This window comes from Delphinus delphis, chromosome 7 (assembly GCF_949987515.2).
Source record: "Delphinus delphis chromosome 7, mDelDel1.2, whole genome shotgun sequence".
Classification (NCBI taxonomy): Eukaryota; Metazoa; Chordata; class Mammalia; order Artiodactyla; family Delphinidae; genus Delphinus; species Delphinus delphis.
This window is the reverse complement of record NC_082689.1, coordinates 51,812,173-51,828,021: the sequence shown is the minus strand read 5'-3', so window position 1 is coordinate 51,828,021 and position 15,849 is coordinate 51,812,173. Positions and strand designations below refer to the sequence as shown.

The following is a 15,849-nucleotide window of genomic DNA, read 5'->3' as shown; positions in this document are numbered from 1 at the left end:
GTTGCCTACATTGCTAGATAAATGATCAAAACAAAGATGACATTCTTTGCCAAGTATTACACAATGCAGTTGGACTTGCAGAGCCAATGTTGTTTTAAACTGGTTTCCCCTCTCTTAGTCATGTTGGTTAGCTATCTCCTGTATCAAGGCCATCTCTTCCTGGTGTTAGCAGTCAGAGGGCATTTCTACAAACAAAAATCACCTGTGAGAGAACAATTATGTTGGCACAGATTAACTGACGGTTACCCCAACAATGTGCACCAAATGTATGATGACAAAGAAGCAGGGAAAGGGGGCATTCCACAGAGGGCTGAAGGAAAAACCACTGGGGATAAGCATGTGTGTTTGTTTGCTCTTGTAGAATAATATTGTTTTCAAGATAACTGATGATAAAATTATTTTCAAATGCTGTAGGTAGCCCTAATGGAGAACCTTGTGGAAAGACTTGTTTGGAAGAAAGAGACAATCAATGGTTGGGGGTCACGCTTTCCAGACAGCCAGGAGAAAATGGCTCCATCGTGGTAGGTTATTGAAATTAGTCCACTGATCACATCGTGAAATCAGATACCCTGGGTGTGACTTTCACATCATATGGTCTACTTTTATGTTTTATTCAGACTTGTGGGCATAGATGGAAAAATATATTTTACATAAAGAATGAAAATAAGCTCCCCACGGGTGTTTGCTATGGAATGCCCTCTGATTTACGAACAGAGCTGAGTAAAAGAATAGCTCCATGCTATCAAGGTAAGGCATGGTTTTGATATTAACTGAATCAAGAGAAATAAGTGAATGCCTTTAAAAATTTTTCTTCAATTTTCAATTTGGGATGTTTGGTTTGGGGTGGGAGGATCTTTGAAATAGCTCTGTTTCCTTTAACTACTCAGAGTATTATTTCCTTTTTTATCCACTTGCGGTTGTTTTAATTTTCAAAAATGTACTGTGTTTTTAGGACTAGGAATTCTACAATTTAATTTGAATAATTTTAGCATCTAGTTGAGCATTACCACTTTAGCATTAAATATATTTTCTATTCAGTATAAGGGAGTCTAATGCCCAGCAAGTGCAGAACACTTCAAATCATGAAATAGATTGAAAAATACGATCAGAAGCAAGAAAATTGTTTAAGTTTCTTGCTTTACCTTTAGCTTCCAACAAGATTTAGAAAGATCCAAAGTATAAATGTAAGCAGATCTTTCCCACTCACTGTCTTTTTTATTTCCCCAAATTTACTTGTTTTCCTTGACATTGCAAGGGATTGGTATCTTCAGTTTGAAAGGTCTTTCCCATAAAAATTTTAGGTCATGGTTAGTGCATGCAGAGCTAGGACATAAACTGAAATGAGCAAAGTTAGAGGTAAATGTCCACAGAGTATTGAAAAAATGATACCTGCAACAGAACTAAAATTCTGAAAATGTGTCTTTGGAAAGGATAAAATATATATGAATGCCAAGTTCCAGTTTTTCTAACCAAAATGATTATCCCAGTGTCCAAAGGAAATTTCTATTACTTGACAAAACTTGGAGCAAGTATGCAAATTGAGTTGGTTTTATTAATATTGGAGTCTTTCCTCCCTGGAATTTGATATAATAGAAAAGATTATATCGTCTGTATTCCTAATTTGCCTTTGAATGCCAAGAAGATAAAAGGTGAATTTTAACTTCTCAATTGCAGTAAAACTTACTCTAGCTATTATCCTCTTTTTCGTAATAGTTTATGCTTTACACTTCAAAACATTTCACAGTAGAGGCCTCTCTCCCTGGCTGTAGCGGCCTTCATGGTCATTTGGGGTCTTGCAGTCTCTCCATAATGTAAACCTGCCCAGCCTGAGTCATAATCTTCAGTTCAGGTGAGGCCTTTTCCCTTGTGAACTTGGTTCCCTTTAAAATCAAGTGTGCAAATGTTTGACAATAGGAATTAGCCGTACAGGCTGAAGGAAACCTGTCAAAGGACAGTCTAGTAGAGATGCAAGCTAAATACACCCCTCAACTGCAGCACCCCTCCCCACCTAGCTGGCCCCATGTCTGGGGCTTTTAATTGCCCCAGAAACAACTTCTGACTATTCTACTGGTGTGAAGTGATGCATTTGACCACTTAATGTTCTGCAACTCTTGTCCTACTGCTGGCTGGTCCCTTCACAAAATGCTGGTGCCTCCCTGGGTGTAGACTTCAGTCCTGTACATTTTCTCATGTGTTCTCTGGGTGACTTTGTACATGGACATCCAGTGTCCATAGATGACAATGTGCACCACCCCCAAATATATATATATATATATACACACACACACACACACACATATGTATGTATGAATATATATGTAAATAAATATATGTATAAATATATACCTAGCCACATTCTATGAAAAAACAAAACATGATGGCAGAAACCTAAGACACCTAAAATTATGGTAATATTTTTTAAATCAAAAAATATATATAGGACCAGAGAAGATATAAAAAGGAATGAAAAAGCATGACAGGGAGTGGTCATTATAAATGACAGCAATTTATTTAACATTTCTGGTTAGCAAAGCCAAAATGAAGATGTGGTCCTGTATCTTCATAGAGGTTTACTCATGTCAGTTCTTCAGGTAAAGCAAGTTTTGTGCCCCTAGTAAGTTTCACAAAGCAACCATTCATGGGGGCTTTGTAAGAAGAGACCCTCCATCTCCATGCAGATCTTGACTCTGTTATTTTCAGCCAGGCAAAAATCTAGGAAGCCTATTTTAAATGGAAACCTGAACTGGAAGCCACAAATCCTACCTCTGTCTTAGATACTCACCTGACAACTTTTTGAGTGTATGCCGCATGTTCTTCCCATGGAAAAGAGGCTGGGTAGATTTTTCTAGTGCTATTTCACAAGAATATTTTGAAGATCAACGTGGAAGATATTTGTGACCTTAAATTTTACCACTTACTATTTTTTTAAAAATAATACTGTAAAAGAGCTCTTAAAAGGTATACTTATAAGGATTTATAAATAAAATTATGCAGATTTTGTCTGTTTTAAAATGAAATCATGAATTGTTTTTCTACTTTATTTTAGATTATGTGAGAAAATTTGGAGAAAATTTTGCATCATGTCAAGCTGGAATATCTAGTTTTTACACAGAGGTAATTGTCCCAAAATAGCTGCTATGGATGTTTACATATAGAATTTTAATTTGACTTAGAAGATTGATATTATGCTTTGAAGAAAAATTGTAGAATACTCAAATAATATGTCTCTTAAATTTGAGTGTAATACAACTTAATTTTCACCACTCAATATTCGACATACGTATTGATCAAATATTAATATTTAGATGGCTGTGTCACGCAAGACCAACTAAAAGTCTATACTAAAGAAGGTTACTTTTATGAAGAATTTAATAGAAATCAAAAGTAGCTGTAGTTATTTGTTAATTTAAGCATTGAAAATATCTAGGTGTGTTATATTTAGTTATTAAATTGCTGGGGGGAGGAAGCGTATGAGTTAACACTTTTCATTAGAAGTGTGAGAACTGGGAGATTTAAGAACTTAATAATATCCTCTTAAATGAGATATGGTCCCAAACTCTATTATTCTTTTTCTAACACTATCACATACACAGTGAAAGATCACAATTGTACTCAACTCCTAAATCTCCCAGTTTCTCTCAACAACCCATTATGACGTTATGAATGTTTTCTAAATCTTTGTAGACAGGTTGTATCACGCCTGGGGTTAACAATTTCCTTAAATATTGCCTAGTATGGGAAAATAATAATGCTTGCTTTCTTTCTATTTAAATTGACCTTTTTTTTCCAAAGTTTGGATTGTTTAGGAAATTTAGAAATGTTACATAGCTTTAACTGCTGAAAAGTTTTCATATTTCACCAGACAAGTGTCTGCTCTTTCCTTTCTTCTAAATTCCTACGCTTATCATCAAGTATGCCCCAATTTCATTTGAGTTGTTTTTTTTCCAAGCTAACATTATTAAGGAACCTATTCATTAGCTTTTTGCAAATTGAAATAAATTAAGTCCATTTTTTACTCTTTGGCAACACACAATTATCTGTGTAATGAGCACTAATGAGTTACCCAGATAGATAGGGTTTACTTTAGTAGAAAACCACATTGCCTTTCTCCCCAAAGCTTACTCTAGTGTTCAGTGATTCTACCTTTGATTTTAAAGTCCGCTGATGAGCATGAAATGAGAGTTTCAGCGTTTCTTCTCTGAAATTCTCATTTTAGGTGAAAATTCATTAGCTAGCTTCTCTGGCTTTTTTGATGTGTTTTTAAACTCATAAAATGCTTACATTTCAGAAATTTATAAACATGTATTTTTGTCACTTTTAAAGTGTGTATCTGGAGGAGGTTTTGGGTGGTGAGATTAAACTTTTAAATGATGATAATTTTTTTTTTCTTACAGGACTTAATTGTGATGGGAGCTCCAGGATCATCGTATTGGACCGGCTCTCTTTTCGTCTACAATATAACTACAAATAAATACAAAGCTTTTTTAGACAGACACAATCAAGTGAAATTCGGAAGTTATTTAGGTACTATAAAAATGGACAAACTCGAATTATCTCTGCCTTACAGATACTAGTAATTATAAATAAGGGAAGTTGTATCTTCAAAAGATCAAAATGGGGCTTCCCTGGTGGCGCAGTGGTTGAGAGTCCGCCTGCCGATGCAGGGGACACGGGTTCGTGCCCTGGTCCGGATGCCATGGAGCGGCTGGGCCCGTGAGCCATGGCCGCTGAGCCTGCGCATCCAGAGCCTGTGCTCCGCAACGGGAGAGGCCACAACAGTGAGAGGCTGGCATACCGCAAAAAAAAAAAAAAAAAAAAGATCAAAATGGCCAGTAGTAATTAAAAAGCCATTTCAGAAACTCCCTTTTTAAGGATATAGTCTCTGAAACTTCAGTTAACTTAATATTTTATGTATGTAACTATTATCATCAATATATAATTCTTAGATTGGAACTCCTGGTTTAGCTTCCTCTTTTGCAGTAAATCACTTATAAGCTTATCTTTATGCAGTCAACTTGTTATTATAAAGATAGCATCTATTGGGTGCCTGTCATCTCCTAGGAACTTTTGTAAGCACTCTACATGAAACAACTCATTTAATCATGAATGGATGAGTAAGTATAGTTTCTTCAAGGACCAGCTGAAAGTCAGTGGGACTGCAGACAGCATTCTAGACAATGGGTAACATTATGAAGAATATGGGTCTAAAAACGGCCCATTGACCTTTGCCTCATAAGTTCTTAGAATATTTCCCAGAGCATAACTATTTTTATCATTCTTATTGTAATTATTTCTGAATATAGGCTGTTCACATTTGAAGTGAACCTCCCCCCCCATTCATACAGAAGGAATTTATTTTAAAATGGAGGGAATTCAGTTACAGTTCAGCATTTACTTGTTTATGGTTGAAGGATATCTTGAACCATTATGTTAAAAATGTAACTTAGTATTATGCCTTTTATCACATAATAAAATAAGAATATTTTACCTTTTGTGTAATCATACAGTTTTATCACAATCGGAAGGTTTCAGGGCAAGAAAAGTTGAAGTTTAAGAAGACTTTTTTTTTTACTTAAAGTTCAAAATGTTATATTTTATATACGTTAAAATATTTCTGTTGTAATCGTAGAAACTACCATGTCCTAATATACAGAGACTAACAGACCACATGTAAAGGTGCTATCTTCAGTTTCTAAGACTTAAACATATAAGCCATATTAACACACAGATTAATAATTGCTTAAAGCATATAAAAACCAATTTTGAGTATTGCTATTCTAAATATTCTTAAAACTCTATTTACTGTCGTCATTTTGAATTCAGTCTCATTTAATTATGAATGGATTTATGATCCATTCTATAAGTGGATTTATGATAATGAATTGTACCCATTGCGAATGATGATTCTCATACTTGTCTCCATTTTCTTGAAGGATACTCGGTTGGAGCCGGTCATTTTCGGAGTCGGCACACTACCGAGGTAGTTGGAGGAGCCCCTCAACATGAACAGATTGGTAAAGTAAGAGTTACATTTTTATATTTATTTCTTCTAAAAGGTTCATATGGATTGCATGAGAGAATGAGATATTACAGGAGGAACTGCAAAAATTCTAAGCAATGAAGCTGGAAATGATGAGAAGTGTGCTGCATTTAGTGGGCGAAATTTAGTGTGCTGCATTTAGTGGGGAAAACGGGCGAAAGTCGTATGGCTTTTAGATACAATTGAGCAGGAAAGCTTTCAGGAAGACTACATAAATCAAATGAGGCTCTTCTTTCCTATGAGTAATTGTTTCTGAGATAGAATTGTCTCAAGATGTCCAAGGAATACATTTATTGGTTAATAAGTTTATAGCTGAAGGCAAATCAAGGCAGCTACATTCCTGGTACAATTGTGGTAGGACCAGAAAGAACAAAATGTTATTTCTCGTTCTAGTTTTTGTTACATTGCTGCATGAACATGACTTTGAGGATTGAGACAAACAACATTTTCTTTTTTTTTCTTTTAATTGGAGTATAATTGCTTTACAATGTTGTGTTGGTTTCTGCTGTACAAGGAAGCGAAGCAACTATATGTATTTTCTGTGCTCTCTAAGGAAACAGTAAGATTGTTCCTGAGAAGGTAGTTTTTCAAGGAAGGCATCTTAATGTGAACTTGGTTCCCTAAACCTTTTGTATCACTCTGAAAATGATTTTTCAGAAATATATTTGAGCAATTACAAGTTATGAAAATTAATGTTTTCATTGACTGAAACATTTTTAATGTGATAGCAGTCTGACCTTTCCGAATTCTTTTCCCCATTGCAGGCATACATATTCAGCATTGATGCAAAAGAACTAAATATCTTACATGAAATGAAAGGTAAAAAGGTAATATGTCTCTACCTTCGGTATCACTGAGGGCTTTGGTGAGTAATTCTGCTTTTTTCTCAATGACTGGATCTGGTTTGCCTTGGAGCAGCTTGGGTCTTATTTCGGAGCTTCTATCTGTGCGGTGGACCTCAACGCAGATGGCTTCTCAGACCTACTTGTGGGAGCTCCCGTGCAGAGCACCGTCAGGGAGGAAGGAAGAGTGTTTGTATACATCAACTCTGGCACTGTAAGTCTGATTGGCTGCAATTTGGAAGCCATGTATGGGATTTTGATTGAAACTGATGCTTTTCTTATTCCAAAGTTCTGAGACTATAGATTTTTAGGCTTATTTTACTGATGAAAGTAAAAATTGTGGTATTGTACTGATGCTTTAGAAATGAAATGGAATATGATGATGAATGGGCCACTGTCCCATTTTTTTTTAAATTTTATTTATTTATTTTTGGCTGTGTTGGGTCTTCGTTGCTGCACGTGGGCTTTCTCTAGTTGTGGCGAGTGGGGGCTACTCTTCGTTGAGGTGTGCGGGCTTCTCATTGCAGTGGCTTCTCTCATTGTGGAGCACGGGCTCTAGGCGTGCAGGCTTCAGTAGTTGCAGCACACAGGCTCAGTAGTTGTGGCACACAAGCTTAGTTGCTCCGCGGCATATGGGATCTTCCTGGACTAGGGATCGAACCTGTTTCCCCTGCATTGGCAGGCGGATTCTCAACCATTGTGCCACCGGGGAAGCCCCACTGTCCCATTTTGATATCTTGAAAGTATGAGATCAGTTGTCTGGAGTTTCCCTATGCACAGCTTGTATGTGTTCACTGAAGTAGTTGAAGTTTCTTCCAGTTTTATTATGATGCAACTCTAATTTGAAAGAATGATTTTTATACAGCCCTAAAACTGGGAATGTCCTATTGGTTTGATGGTGAATGTCCCTATGTAATTTGGTAATTATAAAACACTACTAGAGGGCTTCCCTGGTGGCGCAGTGGTTGAGAGTCTGCCTGCCGATGCAGGGGACACGGGTTCATGCCCCGGTCCGGGAGGATCCCACATGCCGCAGAGCGGCTGGGCCCGTGAGCCATGGCCGCTGAGCCTGCACGTCGGGAGCCTGTGCTCCGCAACGGGAGAGGCCACAATGGTGAGAGGCCTGCGTGCTGCAAAAAAAACAAAACAAAACAAAACAAAAACACTACTAGAAGTAGAAGATAAAGTATGAAATGTTTTTAATTTCTTGATTTGAAAACAATTGGAAACAAGATATGTTTTGATAAGATGTTAATTTGCACAATTTATATAGATTATATTCCTGATAAGAATGTAAAATTGCCATAGTTTATTCCAAAGTAGATACAGTAGTTGTAGAAATAGGTATTTACTTGCTTATGGTTGAGTTTTTCAATTCTGGGGGGTGTTTTGGAATAGAAACTGACCACTTGACAATTCAATTTAAAGAGTTCTGCTGGCCTTATCTTGACAGTCTATCTTCCTGGCATCAAATCAAAAGAAATAATTGATAGGGCCTTAGTGGGGTCTTCTTGGCCTGTTTCTTTGATTTAAGAGCAAGAACAGGTTTGTGAGAAAATTGGTTTATTTCTTAAGTCACAGCATTTTCATTTAGGATTTAACAAAGTAAAATCTGTTTCCAGAAGGTATTTTTTTAAATCAGTTGTTTCAGAGCATTTAGTAAGTATTTAGCACCAGGCTAAACTCTTTACAATTTAAGAGAGAAAATACTCAGTCTTACAAAGCTGGGAGATTCTTAATGTTCCAAATATAGAGCAGGAAAGTTATTCTCGTGCTGGGATTTCCTCGACTGTTTAAACCTTAATTTTAATAGTAAAAGCGTATCATCTATGAAGTGATCATTCATATCTCATTAGTAGTGAAATCAGACATTACTCTCTTATATAGATATTTCACATTTTCCTATCCATAAATGGTCTTCCTTATGCTAGCTGCATACTTTTCTTTCTCTTTAAACTAAAGTTTTTGAGAACAGTTTAAACAGTAGCATATATACCTAAAGTAAGGCAATAATAGAAACGTTTTTCCCACTGAAATCTCAAGCAATCCCAATATGAAAAACAGATAAAAGTGAATTGCCTTTGCTTAGAGGGCAAGGGAGGAGATCTACCCATTCGACTATCCTCTTGTTCGCCCCTCACTTCTACATCCCTCAAGAGAGGGCATCGCTGTTGAATACTGGGGTTAATTTTATAATTGATTTCAGCTTTTAAAACCTCTTGCATAAGTTATTCTTCTTTTGTTGCCTTCCAACTTCCTGTTTCTTAACTTTAAAAAGACACTAACCACTACCTGACATTATATTATATGTTTATTGGTTTGGTTTGCTGTTGTTTGTCGGTTCTTCCGTTGGAGTGTAGACACCGTGTGGAGAGAAATCATCTGTTTTATTTACTACTGTTTCCTCAGGGCTTGAAAGAGTCCTGGACAAGTTGGTGCTCAGTAATTGTTTCTGCATGAACTCAAGAAAGAGTGATACTTGAATGAATCTGGCTTCCACCTACTTCTGCTAAAATAGCTCTCAGGGGTCCCCAGTGAACTCTTGGTCACCATTCTGTGCCTGGAGAATACTTGAAGAATAGTGATCACCACTTCTTGAAGCTCTTCCCCTGGAACTTCAGTGCCTTTGTGTTGTTTTAGGTCTGCACCTTCTCGTCCTCGCCTCTTCTGCTTTCTGCTCTTTACATTAGGCATTTCTCTAGGAGCAAAACAAGTATAGGACTTTTTTAGTTGGAAAATAAAAGGCGAAGGGCACTTCACAAGGGGAAGAACGTGTGTGCTATGGAAATGAACAGACTTGTTTGAGAAGAGGGAAGGATCTATGATGAGTAGTGCATGGGGTTTGGTTTTGTTTTTAATACAAGGGAGTGACGTGATCAGAGTTTGGAAAGAGGTCTGGCAGCTGTTACTGCAACAGCTCCTGTTGAAACATTATTGAGTGTCTAACTGTAATAACTCATCTTCCAACTTCAGAGACAACAGTTGACCAATCCATGCTTCAGTGCTGCTGGAAAAAGATCACCTAGGCCAGCTTCAGTCGTGTCACTCCTCAACTCAGAAACCTTCAGTGGCTCTGTCTTGTTTTCCAAATTGAGAGTAAATTTCTCCCAGCCTTCAAAGTCCCACCCCATAAGACTGCAGTCTGACTTTTTTCGGCCTCATTCATTGTACATACAGTTGATTATAGCCAAATTCTTTGCGATTTGTGTTTTGCTGATTATTTTCTCTGTATATCAAAACTTTGCCCATCCTTCAGTAGCCACCTTGACCGCTACCTCCTTTTTTGAAATCTCTGCTGGCTCTCACAGTTAGATATGCTCTCCTTGCTTGTCAATATTGCGAAGCAGTCTGTACTTCTAAGGCATTTACATGCTTGGACCATGCCTTTTCTGTAATTGGGGGCTTCTTCAGGAAAGGGAGTGTCTTATACACACACTGCCTTGTCCCCTTTCACCCGTTCAGTCTTTGCACAGTGCATTGCCTTTGCTAGGAACTCACTAAATATTTGCTAAATTGAATTATCAAAATGATTTATTGGATTTTCAAAGCTAGGGATCATGAGTTTGACAATTTTCTTTTGTCCTCTGAGCTCTAATTATATGTGTTGACATACTTGACAAATATTTATTGAATTGAACTGAGATGTGTGTACTAAAGCTCAGGCTATAGTTTGTCCAACCTGTTTGAAGCATTAAGAAAAAATCCATACCCAATTACAACAGTAAATCACGTGTAAAGTTGTGTTATAATGACACCTTTCTCCCCCTTTCTATCTAGGGAGCAGTCATGAACGAAATGGAAATAGAGCTCATTGGAAGTGACAAATATGCTGCAAGATTTGGGGAATCTATAGTCAATCTTGGCGACATTGATAATGATGGCTTTGAAGGTAATTAAAAGTATCCAATTTGGTACATGATTTCCACTTTTAAAGTGGCACATGGAAAAGAATATAATTGGAGTTTTATGTTGTTTGTCTTTCTATAGAAAATGGAGGCAGACTGGTATGCTAAGTTGTTTTTCTTTAGTGTTATCCCTGATTCCTTCTCAGTTGCCAGCTATCGTTTCTTACTACTGTTAATAAAGAATGATATGCAACATACCTTATTTCATTGCTTCTAAGGCACCATTGATTATAAGTTGTTTTATTATAAGTCATTATTTTATGTGCCCCGGAAAAAATGGTGCCTCTTAAACTGCGACTCACTTTTTTTCTATTTTAAGAAGGACCCTGATTTCAGGAATGTGAAAATGTGGAAAAAAATGTGCATCATAGACTCACTGGATAACAGTATTTAACTATCAGTGTAGTAAAGACACTGACAAAACCCAGCAGAGGCTGGCCACAGAGCTGGAGCCGGGCTCTGAAAGCCCGCTTGCTGTGCCAGGCTTTCCTTGTTCAGCTGCCCTGTTGTGGGAAGATTTGGGGATCCCAGGAGAGAGTCCTGAGCGGTGGTAAGGGGGCAACCGGCAGACTCAAGGACAGTAGATATTTACCACTCGATAGGGGTGCGTTTCAATAATGGAATAGATGGTCTCATCAGAACTGTGACTGTTGCCTAGATATCAGTCCTGCTGTTGAAGTATCTGTCTCTACCAGCCTTCCCTCTTAAAATTTGCTTTTTGTTCAGTCTAGTTCTAAGTGGTAACTAAGTCTATTAAAACTGTGCCTAAAATGATGAATGGGTTTGAAGGGAGAGTGTATAATTCCTCAAGTTCAGCAAATAAGTATTCGATATTTTCAGGGCTCAGAATTGTCTTCTAGATATGGTCATTGGCAATTGGTATATGGTAGAAGTAGGTCAGAATTTACTTGGATACTGGACATAAGTGAGGGAGTACTGTAAATTCTCACTTTCTTAATATCTTCTTATGCCTAAATGCTTCATTCTACTTTAAATGTATAAAATGTTATTCTACAAGGAGCAAGCTAGTTGGTTATTGAATATATGCTTCCAGTGAGCCGTCTTGAATGTAAGATAGTGTAATTTGGTATACAAATATTACCATTTCTGGATTTATTTTACTATTTTTAAAACAAAAGGAGAGAAAAAGTATACATATATATTTCTATGGTTATGATTACACATAAAATTTTACGTTAAAATATCTAAAAAAATGTTATTATGATGTTACATTTCACAAGCAATCAGCAATTCTGTGATATTTATTGAGGACTTATTTTTTGTCAGTTGTACCATGCCAGGTGTAGAGTATGTACCGTAATGAATGTAAATGAAGGAAATAGTGGCACTCCTTTTTATAGTTTTACAATCGAATGGAATATAAGATTAAGACGTGAAAAAATAAACATTATATAAGTGGTAAATTTAGATCCAACCTAATAAATATCTGTGAAAAAAACCATGTTTTTGCACCTTGATATTTCATATATATTATATAAAATAGTAAAATTCTTGCTTTTAAAAACAAAATCATCATTTAGTAAAATACTTATTTTGTTTACTTATAATTCCTTCTACATCCTCTTTTAATTGACACATCCAGGGAAGAGTATTCACTATTTTGAATGTATTAAAATATTTGAGAATGATTTTTCATTTCTCATGTGAACATACACAGATGGTTGTTGCATATGACAGGATTTCCTTCTTTTTTATGGCTGAATAGCATTTCTGCTTTGCCCATGGCTATGTGCTTTCTACATTTTAGATATTAGCCAAGACCATGCTGATTTGGAAGTAGGCTCAGTGTGTTCTAGCACTTCACTGAGGTCTTTAATTCCACCATCTCGCTCTGTCTGCCTGGGTGAGCCATCAGGGCATCTATGTTTAATTTTTCGTTATGTGATTCCCTATTCTTTTTCCCCATCTTCTAACTTAGTTTGTTTTGCTGGGGTATGAGTGAAGTTACTCCACGTTCATGGCAGAGTGTGTGGGATTGTGTAGAAAAGAGATGAAAAACCCACCTGTTCTTTTTCCTTCCTTCTCCAGTCTTAGATGCAAATCAGACTTAATGTTCTTTTACTATGCACAGCTTTGTGGTGTTTTGCATAGTAGACCTCAGTAATTTTGGCGTTCACGACATCATTTTTTTATTCTTCAAAAGAAAAAAATTAGAATATATTTCCTGTGTCCTTAGGAAAGCAAAACAAGCCATTTTCTAAGAATATAACCAATCAATTTGGCAAGAGTCCAGCATAAAACTTTCATCAAAAGTATGAGAAAGTTAAATAGGTAATAGACAAACCTATTCAACCAGTGTGACCAGACAGACAGATGATAGCATTTTAGCCATAAAATGCTTTTGGCAAGACCACTTATTTTTGTTTTTTTATGTTGAGCCCTGTCATCTGACTTTTAGACTATATGTTTGAATATTTTTTTGAGCGGAACCATAATAAAGTTCTGCAGCTGTAAACTATATTATTTTATGTGCTCCTGAAATGCTTATATATTATCAAATCATATATTGAGCACTTCTTTCACACATGTGCTAAGAGGGGAGAATGTTGGTCACAACTTTATTGTTGATGATTTTATAGAACATGGTGATGGAGAGCAAAGGTTGTGGAGCCAGACTGCGGGGTTTAAATCCCAACTCTACCACATCCTGGCTCGGTGACCTTGAGTGAGTTACATTCTGTGCCTCAGTTTCCTCATCTATAAAAAGTGAGGATCAAAAAGAATTTGATAGAGCTGTTGTGAGAGCTACACGAGTTACAGTGGGTTATGTGAGAATAACATGAATAACGTATGTAAAGCCTCTAGTGCAATGCCTGCATTGTAAACAGTATATAAATACTAGCTGATGTTAAGATTGTTATGATCATACTAATGATAATTGTTATGGTTTATACTAACAGTGTAGTAAATGTTCAAATGGAAAGTAAAAACAGTTGTCAGATATCTCTGTTTATTCTCTATGTTTTGTCCCAATGGTGTTGCATAGGCATGGAAAAACATTATTATTAACATGTATTCTCCTTATTTCTATAATGATAGCTAGAACTTTAGGATATTATATAATAGACCCAAGTGTCATCTTAGGAAGTAAGAGTTTGGATCTATATATAAGCTAGCCAAAGACCGAATATACTTCAGTATCTTCTGCTTGGAATTAAATTGATCTGGGCCTTCTTAATAGTTCAGTACTTTCAATATGTACTTTGTATTTATAGCACTTAAGCAACCACGTTATTCGTAGTTTCTATTTTCTCTTGGTTTTCTTATGTGAAAACATACCCTTAACAGATACTTTAATTACTTTCATTGGAACAGGAATTAATTCAGAAGTCATTTTGCAGATAAAGTAAAACCTAGAGCTCAAAATAAGGGTTCTTGTGGTTATAGTATTTACAGTGATAATAACTTACTATGTGCTACACACTGCTCTAAGCACTTCACATGAGTTACATCTTTCTATGCCGAGGATGAGTTCTCTTACAATCCTGTGCTGAGGTGAGGGAACTGAGATACAGAGAGGTTAAGAAATGGGCCCAGCATAGCACAGCTGGGCACGAGGGCAGTGCTGGGGTCAGGCCTGGCCATCTGACTGTACGACCTGTGTCCTTAACCATTCTGTTAGCCTGTCTCTAAGACCCTAAGACTCTAAGCTTCTTCCACACACAGACTTACCTGTACAATCCACTACATTGTTATGACGGTAACAGTATTTTATAATTTTTTTCTGTCCAGTGAGAAAAGTGTCTTTGTTTTGTTTTTTGTTTTTGCGGCACGTAGGCCTCTCACTGTTGTGGCCTCTCCCATTGCGGAGCACAGGCTCCGGATGCGCAGGCTCAGCAGCCATGGCTCACGGGCCCAGCCGCTCCACGGCATGTGGGATCTTCCCGGACCGGGGCACGAACCCGCGTCCCCTGCCTCGGCAGGCGGACTCTCAACCACTGCACCACCAGGGAAGCCCAGAAAAGTGTTTTTTGATAAGGAGTTTTCTTATGTGATATTAATTAAAGAGCATGAAGGTTAGTTTTCAGAGTTGCATTCTTTGCATTAAGAATTTATTTTCTGACATTTAAATTCTTGAATAGATGTTGCTATTGGAGCTCCACAGGAAGATGACTTGCGAGGTGCTATTTATATTTACAATGGCCGAGCAGATGGGATCTCGTCAGCCTTCTCACAGGTAGGATAATACTATTCTATTAATACTTTCAAAAGAAGCATTGGTAATAAAATCCTTCTTAAAACTTCCAGCGTTAATGTGGACTTATTTTTTTTAATTTGGTCTTTCAAATACTTAGTACTCTTTCACCATTTTCTTATAATAACAGTAGATGGCCTCATTTTTAAGGTCATTAATAACTCTTTGAAACCATTTTGTTTTTCATAAATAAGAGTTCTGGTTCACTTCCATTCTAGCTTGTATTTAACCTATTAAAGACATTCTCTCTGCATTTCATCAAATTTATGTTCTGAGGTAATACCCATAGTATTCCAGATGAGGCCATTTGGATTTGATTAACTGTGTCTTGCCCTATGGCTAAAGCCCCATGTTCCATGGAGATTGCACAGGGAGAGCAAAGACTCATGTGATACTCTGTGTTCCTTTTAGTGCAGAGAGTAAGATGAGAAAGTTCCCTGATCTAACTCTGACTTTACTTTCACATTTTGAAAAATCAGGGCATTTCATTGCATAGAAAAAAGCTACATACACGTGCGGAGAAGAGAAGTTTTTCCAAAGGTACTCTTAGGGAAACATTAGCTAATACTGTTATTTTTGATTAGGCAAAAATAGGTAAATTGTTCTCTGTATAACGTGAAAGATATATACTTGTCTAGTAAAGAATACTGATTCTCTTAGAATGGACAACCCTGATACTTATAAATCAGTATCTGGACATGAAATTAAACACATGGGATAGGAAGCACATATCAGACTTGAGTTGTCCTTGTCAAATACTAGGAAGCAATCTGGCTAAATGAGGTGGTTATTATAAACCTAAGTAGTAGGCTCCACTAAGTGATCATAGATGTCTTATTTTCTTAT

General features: G+C 36.8%; 1 protein-coding gene across 1 annotated transcript in view; it reads left to right on the top strand.

Annotated features, from left to right (window-relative positions):
- The window catches only part of ITGA4 (integrin subunit alpha 4), an 84,529-nt gene that overhangs the window by 21,683 nt on the left and 46,997 nt on the right, over window positions 1-15,849 (top strand). Inside the window, exons 3-11 of the mRNA XM_060016491.1 lie at window positions 415-521; window positions 618-747; window positions 3,047-3,114; window positions 4,395-4,524; window positions 5,934-6,019; window positions 6,805-6,867; window positions 6,959-7,096; window positions 10,660-10,771; window positions 14,891-14,985. Of these exons, the coding sequence (XP_059872474.1) occupies window positions 415-521; window positions 618-747; window positions 3,047-3,114; window positions 4,395-4,524; window positions 5,934-6,019; window positions 6,805-6,867; window positions 6,959-7,096; window positions 10,660-10,771; window positions 14,891-14,985 (929 nt within the window). The remainder of the gene's footprint in view (window positions 1-414; window positions 522-617; window positions 748-3,046; window positions 3,115-4,394; window positions 4,525-5,933; window positions 6,020-6,804; window positions 6,868-6,958; window positions 7,097-10,659; window positions 10,772-14,890; window positions 14,986-15,849) is intronic.